The sequence below is a fragment of the Fusarium oxysporum genome, chromosome II (assembly GCF_013085055.1).
Source record: "Fusarium oxysporum Fo47 chromosome II, complete sequence".
Taxonomy (NCBI): domain Eukaryota; kingdom Fungi; phylum Ascomycota; class Sordariomycetes; order Hypocreales; family Nectriaceae; genus Fusarium; species Fusarium oxysporum.
The window spans coordinates 5,088,256-5,103,641 of NC_072841.1; the positions used below are offsets into that span (position 1 = coordinate 5,088,256).

General features: G+C 48.1%; 3 protein-coding genes and 1 non-coding gene across 4 annotated transcripts; 2 read left to right on the forward strand and 2 right to left on the reverse strand.

The window, feature by feature from the left end:
* Window positions 1-624: 624 nt before the first annotated feature.
* On the forward strand, window positions 625-714 carry FOBCDRAFT_t49. The gene has a single exon. It is a non-coding gene; the product is annotated as a tRNA-Arg (tRNA).
* Window positions 715-1,708: 994 nt separating this feature from the next.
* Window positions 1,709-3,657, reverse strand: FOBCDRAFT_197737 (amidase signature domain-containing protein; the record flags this gene model as incomplete). The annotated part of the gene is made up of 2 exons (XM_031174899.2): window positions 1,709-2,208; window positions 2,265-3,657. The coding sequence occupies 2 exons, from the start codon at window positions 3,655-3,657 to the stop codon at window positions 1,709-1,711; spliced, it is 1,893 nt and encodes a 630-aa protein (XP_031051684.2).
* A 510-nt stretch (window positions 3,658-4,167) lies between these two features.
* On the reverse strand, window positions 4,168-7,136 carry FOBCDRAFT_237379 (copper amine oxidase; the record flags this gene model as incomplete). Its single annotated transcript, XM_059610132.1, has 11 exons — window positions 4,168-4,257; window positions 4,310-4,532; window positions 4,581-4,782; window positions 4,832-5,007; window positions 5,061-5,422; window positions 5,454-5,493; window positions 5,771-5,802; window positions 5,853-5,941; window positions 5,995-6,409; window positions 6,460-6,772; window positions 6,886-7,136. 11 exons carry the CDS (start codon window positions 7,134-7,136, stop codon window positions 4,168-4,170), a joined length of 2,193 nt encoding a protein of 730 aa, XP_059464273.1.
* Window positions 7,137-11,276: 4,140 nt separating this feature from the next.
* Window positions 11,277-14,781, forward strand: FOBCDRAFT_156135 (uncharacterized protein; the record flags this gene model as incomplete). Its single annotated transcript, XM_059608375.1, has 2 exons — window positions 11,277-12,105; window positions 12,190-14,781. 2 exons carry the CDS (start codon window positions 11,277-11,279, stop codon window positions 14,679-14,681), a joined length of 3,321 nt encoding a protein of 1,106 aa, XP_059464274.1. The 3' UTR covers window positions 14,682-14,781.
* Between the last annotated feature and the right edge of the window lie 605 nt (window positions 14,782-15,386).

Consider the following 15,386-nt stretch of genomic DNA (forward strand, 5'->3'; position numbering starts at 1 on the left):
TATATATATTTCTTATGTGGAGCAGAACTATTACTTCTGTATCTACCCAACATCTTACAAAGGGGCAGTGGATATAGGTATCTCGTTTCCACTTCTTTAAATAGTTAGATTAACCACTTTCAAGACTTTGAATAGAGCAAAGGTCTACAAGATACTCCACAGCCCCATTGAAACTCGTCAAGTGTATACAGCAAGAGTCTTGGCGAAAGTTTAAATGTTATGTTCTGAGGAAGACGGTGAGGCTTTGTGGCTCTCAAACTTTATAGAATCCCTGAGGGTTACACTCCATTTTGGAACAGGAACGCGTATTAAATGGCTTTCTTAAGAGCGCAATTCAAGAGCAGTGGAAATTAGAGAGCTGCAAGTCGCCTATATGCAGCTTAGTACGAACTCCAGGTAGCTGGCAAGAATTAAGTCAGAAGGGAGCTTTAAGGTATAGTGGGCTATAACTTTAGCCTTTAACCTGGCAACAACAATACTAAGGACATGATAGAAGGGAGCTATAAAGGTTGGTAGGAAAGAGGGTGGAAGACGCGATGAACAGATGGTGATATCCTGAGAAGATCGGAGGAGAATACGCTCATAGAGTCACCTCTCCAATGAGAATGTTATCCAATAAGATCAGGCCGCGTGGCCTAATGGCTAAGGCGCTAGATTTCGGTCCCCAGCAACTGATCCCTCTAGAGATTCCAGGTTCGACTCCTGGCGTGGTCGATTGACACAGCTGATTAATTCTTTTTTACGTTTGCTTCAATTTTTAATCGTTCAAGTCTCATCATTTTTATTTATTAATGTATTTCAATTGAATCGGCGAGATCTGATATAGGTGAAGCCTTCCGCGTGATGCAGAATTCGAGCCCATCAAGCTTTAAGCATGTCAATCCTCCCTTGATAAATCTCCACTTCCTGTATGGAATGCGACCGCAATTATGATGCGACATATTGTCAGGAAAAGCTCCATTGGGCCTTAGACATGTCTTGGAGTCTGTTGACTTAAGTTACGGCCATGCCCTGCTGATCTAAAGAGATGACTATCTTGCCAAAATGCCCATATAACGCCTTTTCACCTTTTTATAGTTATTTGGCTGTCACAAGCCATTTTCCATTGACCCTATTTCCTGTGGCTTGTTCTCGTCGCGATGAAGTTCATTACCATCATCGCAGCGTGCTCCACATGCTTAGTTTCTGCTCGATACATCCAGATTCGCGATGAACTTGGTAGCTGTCACAACCGAACCGATGCGCGAAGAGATGCGCGCGCCGCAGGGTGCACAAACGTCAGCAACTACGATATCAGCGGAACATTATGCAATCCCTTCGGCTGCGATTGTGACTGGGGATGTATCGAGAGTGATGGGGTCTATGACACATGGAGATCACAGAAATGCCCCAACAGAGTAGGAGTAAGTTAGCCCCAAGGACGTTAATTCACTGCTGGGAGTCTTCTAACATGGTATCACTGCAGAGCGATGTATGTAGTGAAGATTAGGTCCTCATGGTTTAGCTTTTCTGGAATGGAATGAATTGAGAGCACCCTTTATTTATCTTTCACATGGAATGCTACCAGACACCATTGGGCATGCCAACTGTGGAGGTGGAGCCACAGATTAAGATTAGCGTAAATTAACCTTCTGAAGAAGACTTGTCAAAGATTGGCATGGAACGAATACCCTCATCATCTATCTGCTTGCCTCATGAAGGCTTAGAACTAAAACAAAACCTCTCCTCCTAATATACTCCCGCCAGACTTTGGAATCTTCAATATGCCTTGTCCAACAAGTTCCTGAGCCAACCTTGGTATGAGGCCATCGCAACCTTTCGCCACCATGATGTCAACCGTCACAGGCAAGCTCTCCTCATGGTTAGTGATATCACTAGAATACGGCACTTCCCCAATTGGATAGACACTATCCGGTGCTTCGCTAAAGATGGAAATTCTGCTCAATGTCCAGCCAAAGGGAACGGTAGGAGGGTCACGATAGACGTCGCGCCGGCCGAAACTCCCAGTGCTTTCGGAGTGTAGTAAGATGCTAGATGAGCATCGGTGGGGATCTTTATCCTTTGGAAGAACTTTCTGGTTGAACCAGTTCATGAAGACGGTTTTGTTCCTGATGGCGTCGTCGAGGATGGAGTCTGGCTGGCTTTCGCCCCATGCCCACCGCACGCTAGGTGCTGGGTCTACGTAAGGCAGGCGACCATCATGAGCGGCTGTGGACATTCACTAAATTAGTTATAAAACCCACGTCTTGTACATTCTTACATACCAGCGTAGTCTCTGAAGAATGGCTCTTTGACTAAAGCAATCTGCTCCTTGGTAATAAGAGCAGCATAGGTCAAGTTCAAAAACTCCGTCAACGGGGTGTCTCGAACGGACTTTGGACCGGTTGAAGCCCAGTGCTGACTGATGTTATATTCTGTAATATTGGTGGCCAGTAAATCAGCGAGATCGTTGGCGAATTGGTGCAGTATTGCGCCCTGCCGGGTGTCATTGCCTGGGAAACCTGCAGTATAAATCGTCCGCGGGTACTGAGTATTCTTTTCCGAAAAAGTGGTGTAGTTTTCTTTATACATGGCCGCCTGCGCTGCTCCCCAGATCTCCGGATCGCGAGTCAGGAAACCCGCTGTGTCCATCTTGGGTGAAAGCGGCATCACGTGGTCCAGACTGACAAGGCCATGAGTAGGCCTATTGCCAAAAACTCCTGACACGCCAGCAGGTCCACGTATAGAGCCTCCAGTGTCACTCCCAACAGCAAGGTCCAGCCAAGGGTAAGATGCTATAGATGCTCCCGCACCCGATGAGGACGAGGATGGACCTTGGTACCCATCTCCGCGTGGGTTGAACGGCGCAAGGTACGAGACCCAATCTGCCGTTGGATTCTCCCCATTCGCAAACTGGGAGAGCTTCTGTGTACCGACAATGACGGCTCCAGCGTCGATTAGGTTCTGGATAGCTGGTGCTGTCTTGTTCGCCGCGGGATAGAGGTTGTACCAAGCACGGTTGCCCCGAGAGCTCTTGACACCCTTGAGGTCATAAAGGTCTTTGACTCCCACTCGAACGCCTGCCAGCGGCTTGTCCTTCGTGCGGGTGAAGTATAAACGCGACGGAACTCCAATGGTGAGAGAACTGCTACCGGGAGCATGCGCTGGGAGAGTCTGAAAGGTTCCGTCTGGCGACTGGAGAATCGACTCCAGAAAGCTACCGGAGAAGTCATCGTACAGCCGATACACTTGATGCAGGCTTCCTCTGTATGGGTCTAAGAAGTAGGGCCCAGAGGGAATTTCCGGAGCTTTACCCCAGCAAGATACGACCGATCGAATACTCGCGAGGGAGTTTGTCGTTGTTGATTTACAACCAGGCGACTTCAAAAGTACCACCAATTCAGAGAAGACAGGTTGCCAAACGTCGTCCTTTTGCGCCCAGCTTCTGAACAGTTTGGGGAGATCATCTTGAGCGGTATTATTGCCAACGATAGTAACCGGCACAAATGCCAAAGAATTTGTAGCGATGGTGGCTGGAATGAGGCCTGTTGGTAAAGTCTCTCGAAGCGATGGCGATAAGAAATAGTTTGTCCCGTTCAGGCTCAAGGATATACCATCGGGGCGGAGAAGCTCTGCCACTGCTGGGAGGGCTACGCTTAGTAACGCGGTGAACCGCATGACGGGCAATAAATATCTGGAAAAAGACCGCAAAGGGGCTGAAAAGGAATGTGTGAAGTTGCAAGATGGAACTCCAATTCTTATAGGACAGATAGATAGTCGGTTCAATAAATGCCGTGTAAACTAGGATGCTGATAGCTATTTTCATGGCGGGGATCTCGGATCAATACTGCCGTTCATTTCTATTACATAAGTTCGAGCGATGCTACTGTAAAACAGCAGATCTTGTCCTCATTCAGTACTCATTTGATAAGGTTGCATCTTGGCATTGAACTAGCTTCATTGAGCCACTAATTAGAGATAAGAGGCCTATCCCAAGAGGCAAGTATATTCATAGCTTCGTTATACAGTGTGTTTTGAAGTGGGTTTTGGTATAACTGGTTATGCCTTATATGTAGTGTGACTTTCATCCACTACGTGGAGGTAACACCAAAGCCTCATTCCCAGCTGCAATACACCAAACTCCCTCCAAGAAGCTGACTCTTGCATACCCAGCGCTTCAGAAGTAACCTAAGCACGATCCGGCTTTGATCCATCGAAGGGATACTTCAGAACGCTGACGCTGTTGGAATAGCTCGACAGATCCGGGTTAAGCTGAGCCTAAAGTCGACCCATTAGCGCCTTGCAGAAGAAAAGAAGACAAAGAACATACCAGATCAATAGGGCACGTTGCCTCTTTAGCCCCATATCTCGTAATCTCAGGCTTCCCATCCGTGGTCTTGATGAGAACCTGCTGCGAACTAGCCTGCGACGGATCACCAAGGAGATAGTTCAGCGGCTCGATCAACATGGCCGAGTGGGCTGTCGAGAAGACGGTATTGGGGAGATCGCCTGTGTGAGGCATATGGTGCATTCCTAGGTTGAACCAAACGACACTGTTCTCATCAGCTCCAATCCATGATGTAAGGGATAGTTGCACTTACATGTCCTCCTGGTCAAGTGACTCGCTGTTGAAGTACTTGTCAAAGTCAACCTGGGGGTCTTCGGGGGTGAGAGAGTTGTACGCTCCCACGGCGTATGTTTCGTTGTCTTTCTGGCGAGTAACGTAGAGATGATGTGTTGTGTGGTGGGCTGCGTTCTTGGTGACGGAGGAATCCTGAACAGTGAGATATGCCACGCCAGACGCTATGGATGTTAGCTGGAAGTCTGTATCAAGGTTATCGGAGGAACTTACCTGGTACGATCCTGTATCCTGGGTTTTCACCATAAGGATTCTTCTCGTCCTTGTTAACCACAGCGTACATCGCCCCACCATTAGGCGACCAGTTGATTTTGCCATCATCTTCATTCTCAATGAAGCTCTTGACTGCCTTCATAGTGTTACGCGTCTGACCATCAGACCATTTATACCTATTTCCTCGCCGTCAGCACACTGCAGCAAACTCAAGCACGAATAACCTTACTTCTCAATCGTAGGCTCAATAGTAACCTTCTGCAACGAGTTCTTCTCACCCAAGATGTCGAAATCAGCCTTGAACGTGATAACATGATCATGAAGAGACCCAGAAAGACTGTCGTGGATCTTGAAACCGTAGTCTTCGTTTTCAACGTAGAATGCTGATGAGATGTAGCCTGATGCTCTGACGTCGACTTCAATTGAACCATCGAGGTGGAACTGGTAGGTCGTCATGTAGTCGTAGTTTCCGATGGTGTAGATGGCACGGATGTTGAAGGCGATGTTCTTTGTCACGGTGGTGTGGCCGGCCCAGGAGTGGCGTTGGATAGGGAAGCCCTTGTCGATCTCAAACATGCCTTGCTCTGTTAGCTTGCGTGAGTGATAGTAGGTGCTAACTTACAGAGGCCGTCTTTCTGGGTATATGTTGTCTCGCCTGTAGTCTGTGTGACGTTGAGGTAGTGCGAGTATGCTGGGCAGTCGTAGCCTGGTCATGTCAGCGATAGGTGGTTCCTGGGTCAAGTTGGGTCCTACCTTTGACGAGAGAGATCATAGTTGGCCCGAAGCCAGACATGCTGTCGAAGTAACTAAGAGGTGGAGGTTAGGAGAGTTAGACGTGTAGAAGATGGGTCGTTATTTACCAGGTTCCGGACTGTACTGGGTCGATGCCGCTTTACATGATGTCAGCAGAGTAATGCGAGATTGTGTGGAGTAACTTACGCATAATGCGCGATAGCCTCATCAAGTCCAAGCTAAATAGAATAAGTTAAAGTCGCGTAAAGCTCGAGATGAGATCACCTACCTCATACATAATCCTCTTGCCCTTGTATCGAATGTCGTAAAGTCGCAAGCCATTATCTCGTGTAATACTAACATAGAACGAGAAATCCACTGACACAGTCTATCAGCAAGGTATCAGGGGTGATCTCCAGGTATGAACTTACTCCACGTAACATAGCTCTCCTCCTCATCAACAGCAAACCTCTCCTTTCCAGACTGAACAGACGCCGGTGGAGCTTCATCATCAAGAGGGAGAGTATCACCATGCTTGTTTGTGTGCGCCCAAGGCTGATCCAAATTCGCTCCTAGGGGCTTAAAATCAGGCTCGGCAATGACCTTGCGGAAGTCATCAAGGCCTTTGTAAAACTCGTTGTTGTACACCCAACCTGTCACTTTCCACTTGCTGGGATCACGGCCTGTGATGTCTGTCCTTAAGTACAGACCCAGCGGAAGCAGAGAGATTGTGTCATAGATGCTGGTGACGGGTGCATTGAAGCCCTGCCACATGATGACCTTGTCGTGTGTCACTGTGAGAGGGGCTGCGAAAGCTAGGGGGATCTGAAGTCCATCATTGACGGTCTTTGCTCTGTCAGATAAATGGATATAACTTATTCGAAACCATGTCTCACCAAATTCCAGAGTCGCTTCGTCACGTCCTCTGCGCCCTTCATGATCTCGAGATTGAAGTTGCCATAATCCTCAGCATCAGGGTTGACAATTGAGATTTTACCATCACCCGCCCTTGTGTTGGTGTAGGTGTACGGCATAACATACGAGGCGTTGGTGATCGGCAAGGGGCCAACCTTGAACTCTTGAACATAAGCGCTTTCAACAGCACCAAACATGATTGCAGCCAGGGCGTAACGCTCTGGGGTACCAGTGCTGTTTGAAAGGAAGGGGAGGACATCGGTCTTGTTGGGCATCATAAGCTCAACTGACATGCTTAGGTTGTTGTTAGTAAGTGATGATGGGCATGTATTGCAAGACTTACATCTTGTTATCTCGGCTGTGAAAGGTATTAGTTATTTGCAGTGACACTGGGATTCAAAACATACCTCCCCGCATCCTCTGCAGCAGTCAAGTTGAAACCTGTCGCATTGCTATGCAGAAGAGCAAGCACATCCTTAGTTTCCTGGGTGGTTAGACTACCCCAGAAGTTCTTGTGAGGAGCACTCGCGGTGGTCTGGCCTAGGGAACAAGCAGCTCCAGGATCTTGTTTCCGACTCTCGAGCCTTCCAGTGGAAAAGGCTGCGCCAAGAGCTAGATGGCCCAGAGAAGCTGAGACAAAGAAGTTTGAGAAACGCATCTTGTCAGCTGGATGTCTGATTGCGAAGAGACAGACGAGGATGGGTTGATTCTATTCACATTGGGGATAAACATGGCGGTTTATATAGAGATATACAGATCCATAGACCCAGACCTTGACTCGTGTGATATGCCTATACCATGTCGGTGAGAATATCCCCACGCTGTTCATCGTGGAGATAACACATGATCCGACTGCTAGATGCGTTAAAGAAAGCCCTTCCCAAGAACCTTGGCATTATCACGGCTGAGTGTAGTCCCTTCACTCCAACCTCAGCTCGCAAGATATTGACAAGGGTTGCAGAAACGAAACCCCACATTCTATATGATAGATGATAAGGTTCATGCTGACAAGGCCAGAGTGCATATACCTCATATCTCAGTCTCCGCAGTATACAGCAAGCCACATCTTTAGCGAAGGCTCTATGAACCTGCCGGCCCACGGAGGTTGCAATCCGGTAGGCAAATGTTGTATTTCACGACCAGACACAGACAAAGATAACCGATATTTTCGGGCCACTCATGATTCACGCATCGGGAGTCTTATCTTCCGGATCGCTAGGCGAGCTTTTTGAGTTTACTGTAGAAAACAATGGCGTTTCAGGAGATGTACAAGTGCATGTTGAACAAACAATACCACGTGGGACCGGGCTGGCCGGTACTGCGTGTACATGATCCGGCCGGGCCTTTTGTGTGGGTGGTACGCTGGGTAGTGAGGAGTCAGAACCCGGAACTACTCGGAATGGATATTGGTGGAGAGCCAGCGATAATAATTACATTCCTTCAACTCCAATTGGCAACGCTTGATAAAGCCTTGATATAAATAGAGACCTTATCATACTGATACTGGTAGAACCCCTAATATGCCGTGGGTTATACGCTGTTATCTTAAGCTTGAATGGTATATTCTCCTCCCTAGCGACCTTCGCTACCGAGAGTCTTCCGAACCCCACACAATTGATCTTCACTGTGGAGCATTGAGTATGCAGCTTTTACTGCCCTGATTGGCTACATCGTACTGAAGTTAGCTCCCATTCGCCATATGTAGGTTTGGACCCCACATGTCACCCTAGACCAGGACCGGGGAGATGGAACAACAAGTCATGATGCAGGTGGGAATAGTTCATCAAACAATATCATTATATGCATTACTCCATAGATATGGTTACATCAAAACAGGAACTTCTAGGCAAGGAACTTCTCTAACCGAGTGGTATTCTCGCTAATGAGGCCAGTAGGTGATCTAGAAGGAAACGAGGTACCTGGATGCAACGGTCTTGCTCCGCAGCTTCCATCCTTCCAAGCAAACCTGTGTCATGACATCCCCAACATTAAGATCAGAACGTACGATTGCGACAAACTGCAGATTTCTTCTTGGCCTCTCTCTCTAAATATAGAAAAGGAGTGACACTGTAGCATGCTTTAATATGTTGCGGAGATTAAGTAATAGCAACCACCCTGCTGCAGTTCAGAACGGAAGAGACCCGCGGCCACTGACTCATGGAATCAGTGACATAACTGAATTGAGTTTATTGGCATATCCGTCTTCCTACCCAACAGTGACAGAAGTATATGATCTGTTGAGCGACTTGTACCTAGCCAGCGCGGCAGGACCGGAGGAGTGATTATGCAGTCCCAATCTTGGTACACGACAGAGCATTTATGTCTTGTAATTGAATCAACATAAGCAATATCATATCTCTTGACTGTCAGTATCCTTATCATTTAACTACTACCCAGCTTGGTCAGATGTTAACCTCTAGGCAAGAGCTATTATCTGGAGGTGAACAAAGTATGCTTATCTCCTGAGACCCAGGCTAGAGAGATAAGATTGAAGATCCTTCGTGGAAAGGTTAACTATTAGTCGTTAAACTTTAGATGCGCCGCAATCAAGAGACGCGGGGTAATTCGAAAACTGGAGGCTGATATCGATTTCCGAAAGGTGGTTCCGACTCTCTGAGCATATTTATAAAATGTCACAGAAGCAGTGCAATGATTAGTATTATATTACAGGAGGAATATATTTTATTTCTCTTCTGATTCTTCTTTTTTTCGGTCATAGTAATAGAATGTAGTATTAATATACAGCTTTTTGGCGAACTGTGCTGTTATACTCTTTGTAGGGTAGTAGCCATAAGATTTGTGCTTTTGCCATGTTGTAGTTGTTAAGATGTAATGGACTTTTGATGCTCTACCTTGGTACCGACCGGAGATTAAATTAGATCATAAATTGAAATGAACCATCGCTCCTTCACACCAAGCGCATCATTCCACGAAGATTTTATGTTGCAAATGTACAGTGACTAACGTATTTCTGAACCCCCCTCATCGCAGAACTCTAGGTCGTTGCTTGAGATTTCGGAGTATGACAAAGCGATTCAGTCTTCAATGGCGAACGTAGGGAGACTTTCTACCGTGCACGATCCGGGTTAAATGACACAGACTGGTAAGCAAAAAAGTGATGGAGCAAAGTTCAATGCACCAGCTGAACAGCAACCAACCGTGGCCCCTCCATCAAATCCCATCCCCGAACTTGGCATCCGCCGATCTGGACTGCTGATGTCCCGGGAATAAGATTGTTGTCTGAATGTGGAAATTGGACGTCAGCATGAATGCTTATAGGGTAGGGCTGAGACTATCAGCAAACTGAATCTTGAAGATGGGTTGCAGCCATTGTAAAGGATGGCCAGCCACTAAGCCATGGACAGATTGAGTTCATCACTGAATATAACGTACTGACCATTTCCTTCGGGGATACGAGCTTAGTGCCAGAGCCAAAGTTAATTAACTGCTGTAATGCGTCGAATGGAGCCTCAGTGTGTGTTCAGCTGTGATTGTCCCCCCCAAAGGAAGAAAATGGAAATTAATACGAGCATCTTACAAAGGCAAAAAAGAAGCATAAAAGAGTACCCCGCATGATCTAATTTCCACCATGCCATTCTACGATTCCCGTCAATGCAAAGTGGCGCCCCCAGATTCCAAAACCGTTCAAAGTGGCGTTGTGGCGTCCCCCTGAATGAATAACGGCGCTTCTTTCACCTTCCTCCGCCCTTAACGCCTCACCAACTTGTCTCCTTAACGCTCGTACCTTGACGTTTTGACCACGCCGCTTAGACATAAACTGTTTGTTGCTATTCCCGTCTCAGGAGGAGGAGAAACAATGTTTGCCCAACGCGAGGGTCGATGCTTTTCAGCTGTGTGCAGCCTCAAGATGGAGATGAAGTGATAATTTCCTCCTTGACCAATCGAAGCATCGCGTTATAGTAATACTGTTCCTGGATGGTGTGCTAGTGCAAGGGACAGAGAGGGGAAGGAGAAGAGACAACAGGTTCAAGCTCGGTAGATGATTGAGCCATTTGGCAATCCAGAATATCGTCTCCCGCCAAGGCCGTCGCCCTGTGAGTGAGATCGACACCAACACTAGGGTAAAGGACATGCGACTAAGCTGCAATCCACCCAAGCACTTCAGACGAACTGGTTCACACAGCAGAGAGAGAGAGGTAGATTGGGCCATTGATTGTAGACAACGAAAGTCAAAAAATATGCTTGTTTTGGGGATCCAGATCCGTCATCTCTGCACCAACGCCACCGACCAGAGCCTGCGCCACGTAGCTCCCGGTCATCAGTCCAAGCGCAAGTGTGCATCCCAGATTCTCGGATGTCGCCCATCGCTTTGATGGCAGGCGGTTGGTCCCTCAGAACAACAAAGAAGTCTAATTCCAGACCTCGTCACTCAGCGATAGCTTCACCCTTTTGAGCATCCCAGCTCAGCCATTTCTATGAGCTATCGATTGACTGACGCCTCCGGACCATCGGCCACACCAATTTGCTCAGTGATGATGGGTCTAGACTTGAATTCCTATCAAGAAAATAACCAAACAACGGTAGCGAATGCTTTTTGAGGTATAGCATCATGCAGCCTGTCACCAGATTGCTCTTGGCACTCCGACTCCGCTCGGAGATGTCAAGCCCCTATTGAAAGCTGTAGCGACACTTGTCTGAGCATCATCGTGACTTCTATAAAGACACAGAGGTCGGTCCAGTAACCTCACTCAGAATCATCAGCACTCGAAGTCTTATTCCTTCCCTCCTTTCTTTGACCACTTTGTGAATCACTCAAGGCCTTTCTTGTACATTCACGATGTTGTTCAAAGCTCTCACACTCGCTTTTATCGCCATCAGCAGCGCCTCCGCTGCCCCCGATGGCACCACCAACAGCCTGAACAGGCGCACCGGCACCCAATACTGCGGTGAAGCCACCTGGGTTCCTCCACGCGGCTCAACCCCGGGGTACTGCAAATGCCCCTACGAAGGCCAGATCTACAAGCAGTACTCCTGCGACTGCCCCGACGCACAGACTCTCAAGAACAGAAAGTGCGTCAACAAGTGCCCTGACGATTCAGAGTACAAGCCTGGTAACTATGGCAGCTGGTTTTGTGTCTGCGATGACGACGGGGCTGCTTGGTCTTCGTCGTCTGGGCAGTGCAGCTGCAAGTCGGGAAAGGAGTCTGTTCAGGGGAAGTGTGTTGATAAGTGTCCGGGGGGTACTACTCGACAGGGTGATGGTACATGCAAGTGTAACGATCCCAAGAAGGAGGTCTTCAAAGGTTCTTGTGTGGACAAGTGTCCCCAGTACTCCACTCGCCAGGATAACGGTAGCTGCAAGTGTCAGGATGACAAGGAGCTGGTCAAGGGTGTTTGCGTCGACAAATGCCCTCAGTATTCGACGCGTCAGTCTGATGGCAGCTGCAAGTGCAATGATCCGAACAAGGAGATCAGCAAGGGAGCTTGTGTGAACAAGTGTCCTAAGGATACTACACGCCAAGCTGATGGGTCTTGCAAATGTGACGATGGTAACAAGGAACTCGTCAAGGGCGTTTGCGTCCCGATATGCCCTACCGGATCGACCCGTCAGAGCGATAACTCTTGCAAATGCACGGACGACAAGCAGGAGATCGTCAAGGGAGCATGTGTACCCGTCTGCCCGAAGGATACGACTCGCCAAAACGATGACTCTTGCAAATGCGATGACAGCGGCAAGGAACTAGTCAAAGGCTCTTGCGTGCCTGTCTGTCCTAAGGATTCGACCCGCCAATCTGATGACACTTGCAAATGCACCACCGATAACGAAGAGATCGTGAAGGGATCTTGTGTCCCTGTCTGTCCCAAAAACTCAAAGAGACAAAGCGACGATACCTGCAAGTGTGATGATGAAGCGCAAGAAATCATCAAAGGAGCTTGTGTACCTGTTTGCCCGAAGGACTCGACCCGTCAGAATGATGATACCTGCAAATGTGATACAGACAACCAGGAAATCATCAAGGGCACTTGCGTTCCAGTCTGCCCTCAAGACTCTACGCGACAAGGCGATGATACATGCAAGTGCGACGCAGATGATGAGGAAATCGTCAAGAACACTTGCGTACCAGTTTGTCCGAAGGATTCGACAAGACAACAAGATGACACTTGCAAGTGCGACGATGGTGATACTGAGATTATCAAGAATGTTTGTGTCCCAGTTTGCCCCAAGGACTCAAAGAGGCAAGACGATGATACCTGCAAATGCGACGCAGACGACCAAGAGATCATCAAAAACGTTTGTGTTCCTGTCTGCCCTAAAGATTCCAAGAGGCAGGAGGACGATACTTGCAAGTGTGACGCAGAGGATGAGGAGATCATCAAGAACACTTGCGTACCAGTTTGTCCGAAGGATTCGACAAGACAACAAGATGACACTTGCAAGTGCGACGAGGACAGCTACGAGATCATCAAAAACGCCTGCACACCTACCTGCCCTGATAAGTCGAGCAGACAAGAGGACTATACCTGCAAGTGTAACGATAACGGCTACGAGATTGTGAAGGGCACTTGCGTGCCAGAGTGTCCAAAAGACTCAAGCCGCCAAGAGGACGGCACTTGCAAATGCAATGCAGATGGCTTTGAGATTGTGAAGGAAACATGCACAGCTGAATGTCCCAAGGACTCAAAACGTCAACAAGATGGCACTTGTGCTTGCGACACCGAGGGCTACGAGATCGTCAAAGGTGCCTGTGTCCCAGAGTGCCCGAAGGATTCTACCCGCCAGGAAGACGACACCTGTAAATGTGATGCCGAGGGCTTTGAGATTGTCAACGGCGAATGCAAGGAAAAGTGCCCCAAGGACTCAGAACGTCAGGAGGACAAGTCTTGCAAGTGTACTACTGATGGCTACGAGATCGTCGGCGGGGAGTGCAAGCCTGAGTGCCCTGAAGGATCTACTCGTCAGCACGATAACACCTGCAAGTGCGACACCGACGGTTATGAACTCGTTAAGGGAGAGTGTAAGCCCGGGTGCCCCGACGACAGCTCTCGCCAAGAGGATGGAACATGCAAGTGTGCTGCTGACGGTCATGAGATCGTTGGCGGCGAGTGCAAACCGGAATGTCCTGAAGGATCTACCCGCCAGCAAGATAAGACTTGTAAGTGTGATACAGCTGGCTACGAAATCATCAAAGGAGAATGCAAGCCCGAATGCCCCAAAGATTCCTCACGCCAAGAAGATGGTACATGCAAGTGCACCGCAGCTGGCTATGAAATCGTCAACGGCGAGTGCAAGCAAGAGTGCCCCAAGGACTCAACACGCGGTGAAAAGGACGTCTGTATCTGCGACGACAAACTCGCCGAGCTAGACACCAAGAATATCTGCACCTGCAAACCCGGCAACGAGCCCTTCAAAGACAAATGCACACCCAAATGCGAAGGCGATTCCACCCGCGACAACGACGGTAACTGCGTCTGCAGCAAGCCCAACACCGTCCTCTCTGGTAAAAAGTGCGTCTGCAAAAACGGCTACAAACCCACCAAGAAGGGCTGCAAGAAAGACTGTGGCTCACACGCTTACGACAAAGACGATGTCTGTGTGTGCAAAAAGGCCGGCCAGACGTTCAACGAAGACAAGACCTGCACGTGTCCTACTGATACACGCTGGAACGGCAAGATGTGCGCTTCAAATTGTGGCTCTGAAGCGTGTTGGAGTAACTCCGCCAAGGGATGTGTCTGCAATAAATCAGGCATGGATTTTGACAGTGGGACGAAAACATGCTCTTGTCCTGATAAGAAAGTATGGTCCGATGGACAGTGCCATAATGATTGTGGAAAACTAGCTACATGGCACAAAAAGTCTCAAACCTGTGTTTGCCCTAAAAAGGGTCAAACCTTCAACCCTACTACTCTCGGCTGTGGATGCACAGGTGGTAAGATCTGGAGTGGCAAGGAGTGTATCACCGACTGTGGAGATTACGCCTCGTATAACTCCCGATCAGGCACGTGTGTTTGTGATAAGAAGGGCCAGACTTTTGATGCAGATGAGAAGACTTGCGGATGTCCCGATGGAAAGGTTTGGTCGAAGAATCAGTGCACTGTTGACTGTGGCGATGCAGCTTCGTGGGATGGGTATGCTGGGAAGTGTGTTTGCTACAATAAGAACCTTGTTTGGGCGGATAAGAAGTGTACTTGTGGGACGGGGAGGAAGATGGTTGGCAAGGGCTGTGTTCGATCTAGGTTCTGAATGGCCCTTTGATGGTGATGGGTGATGAGTTGGTGGTATCTCTTCTTCTTCTTACCTTTCTGCATTGTGTTACTTCTACCTTGCGTCTACTCGCTTTAATTGGAATTTATCTTGTTTCTGATTTGCGAAGCTGCCTTTTGACCTTTCAACGGTTCACGTGAGTTTCGAAGTAGAGTTTGAAAAAGAAACATTAAAGTCATAGTTAGTCAAAGTCAGTTGCAAGGTTCACGAATGGGCAGCATGGCGTGACCAAGTAACCTTTTAAATCATAGAATAAGGTGTGGCTAGATCTGAATAAGGTCTGTTCGTGCGTGAACCCGCCCTGTGCAGTCGAGGAGTGAAAGTGCACGGTGGCAATGTGGGAGTGCTTTACGAACCTTGGTGGCGATCTTTTCCATTTAGTTTCAGTGTTCTCTATTGATTTTCTGCCCAAAAGCGCTATATGAAGTGTTATCTAATCGATCAAGAGTGCAGATTTAAGCATAGCCTTTAACTTCAGGCTGCCAGTGTTGCTTCTGAAGCTTAACTTTGAGCAATGTTGTGGCCAAGCAGATTGTGGTGGTTACTCTAATAGGAACTCTGATTCAACATATATCCAATAAAGCGTGAAGCCAGGAAGACATATAAGCTTCCAGAAGTCGTTCCTATGTTCAATATATCTGGAGGCTGAAAGTCAAAATGATCATTTATCCCTATAAATAGCCA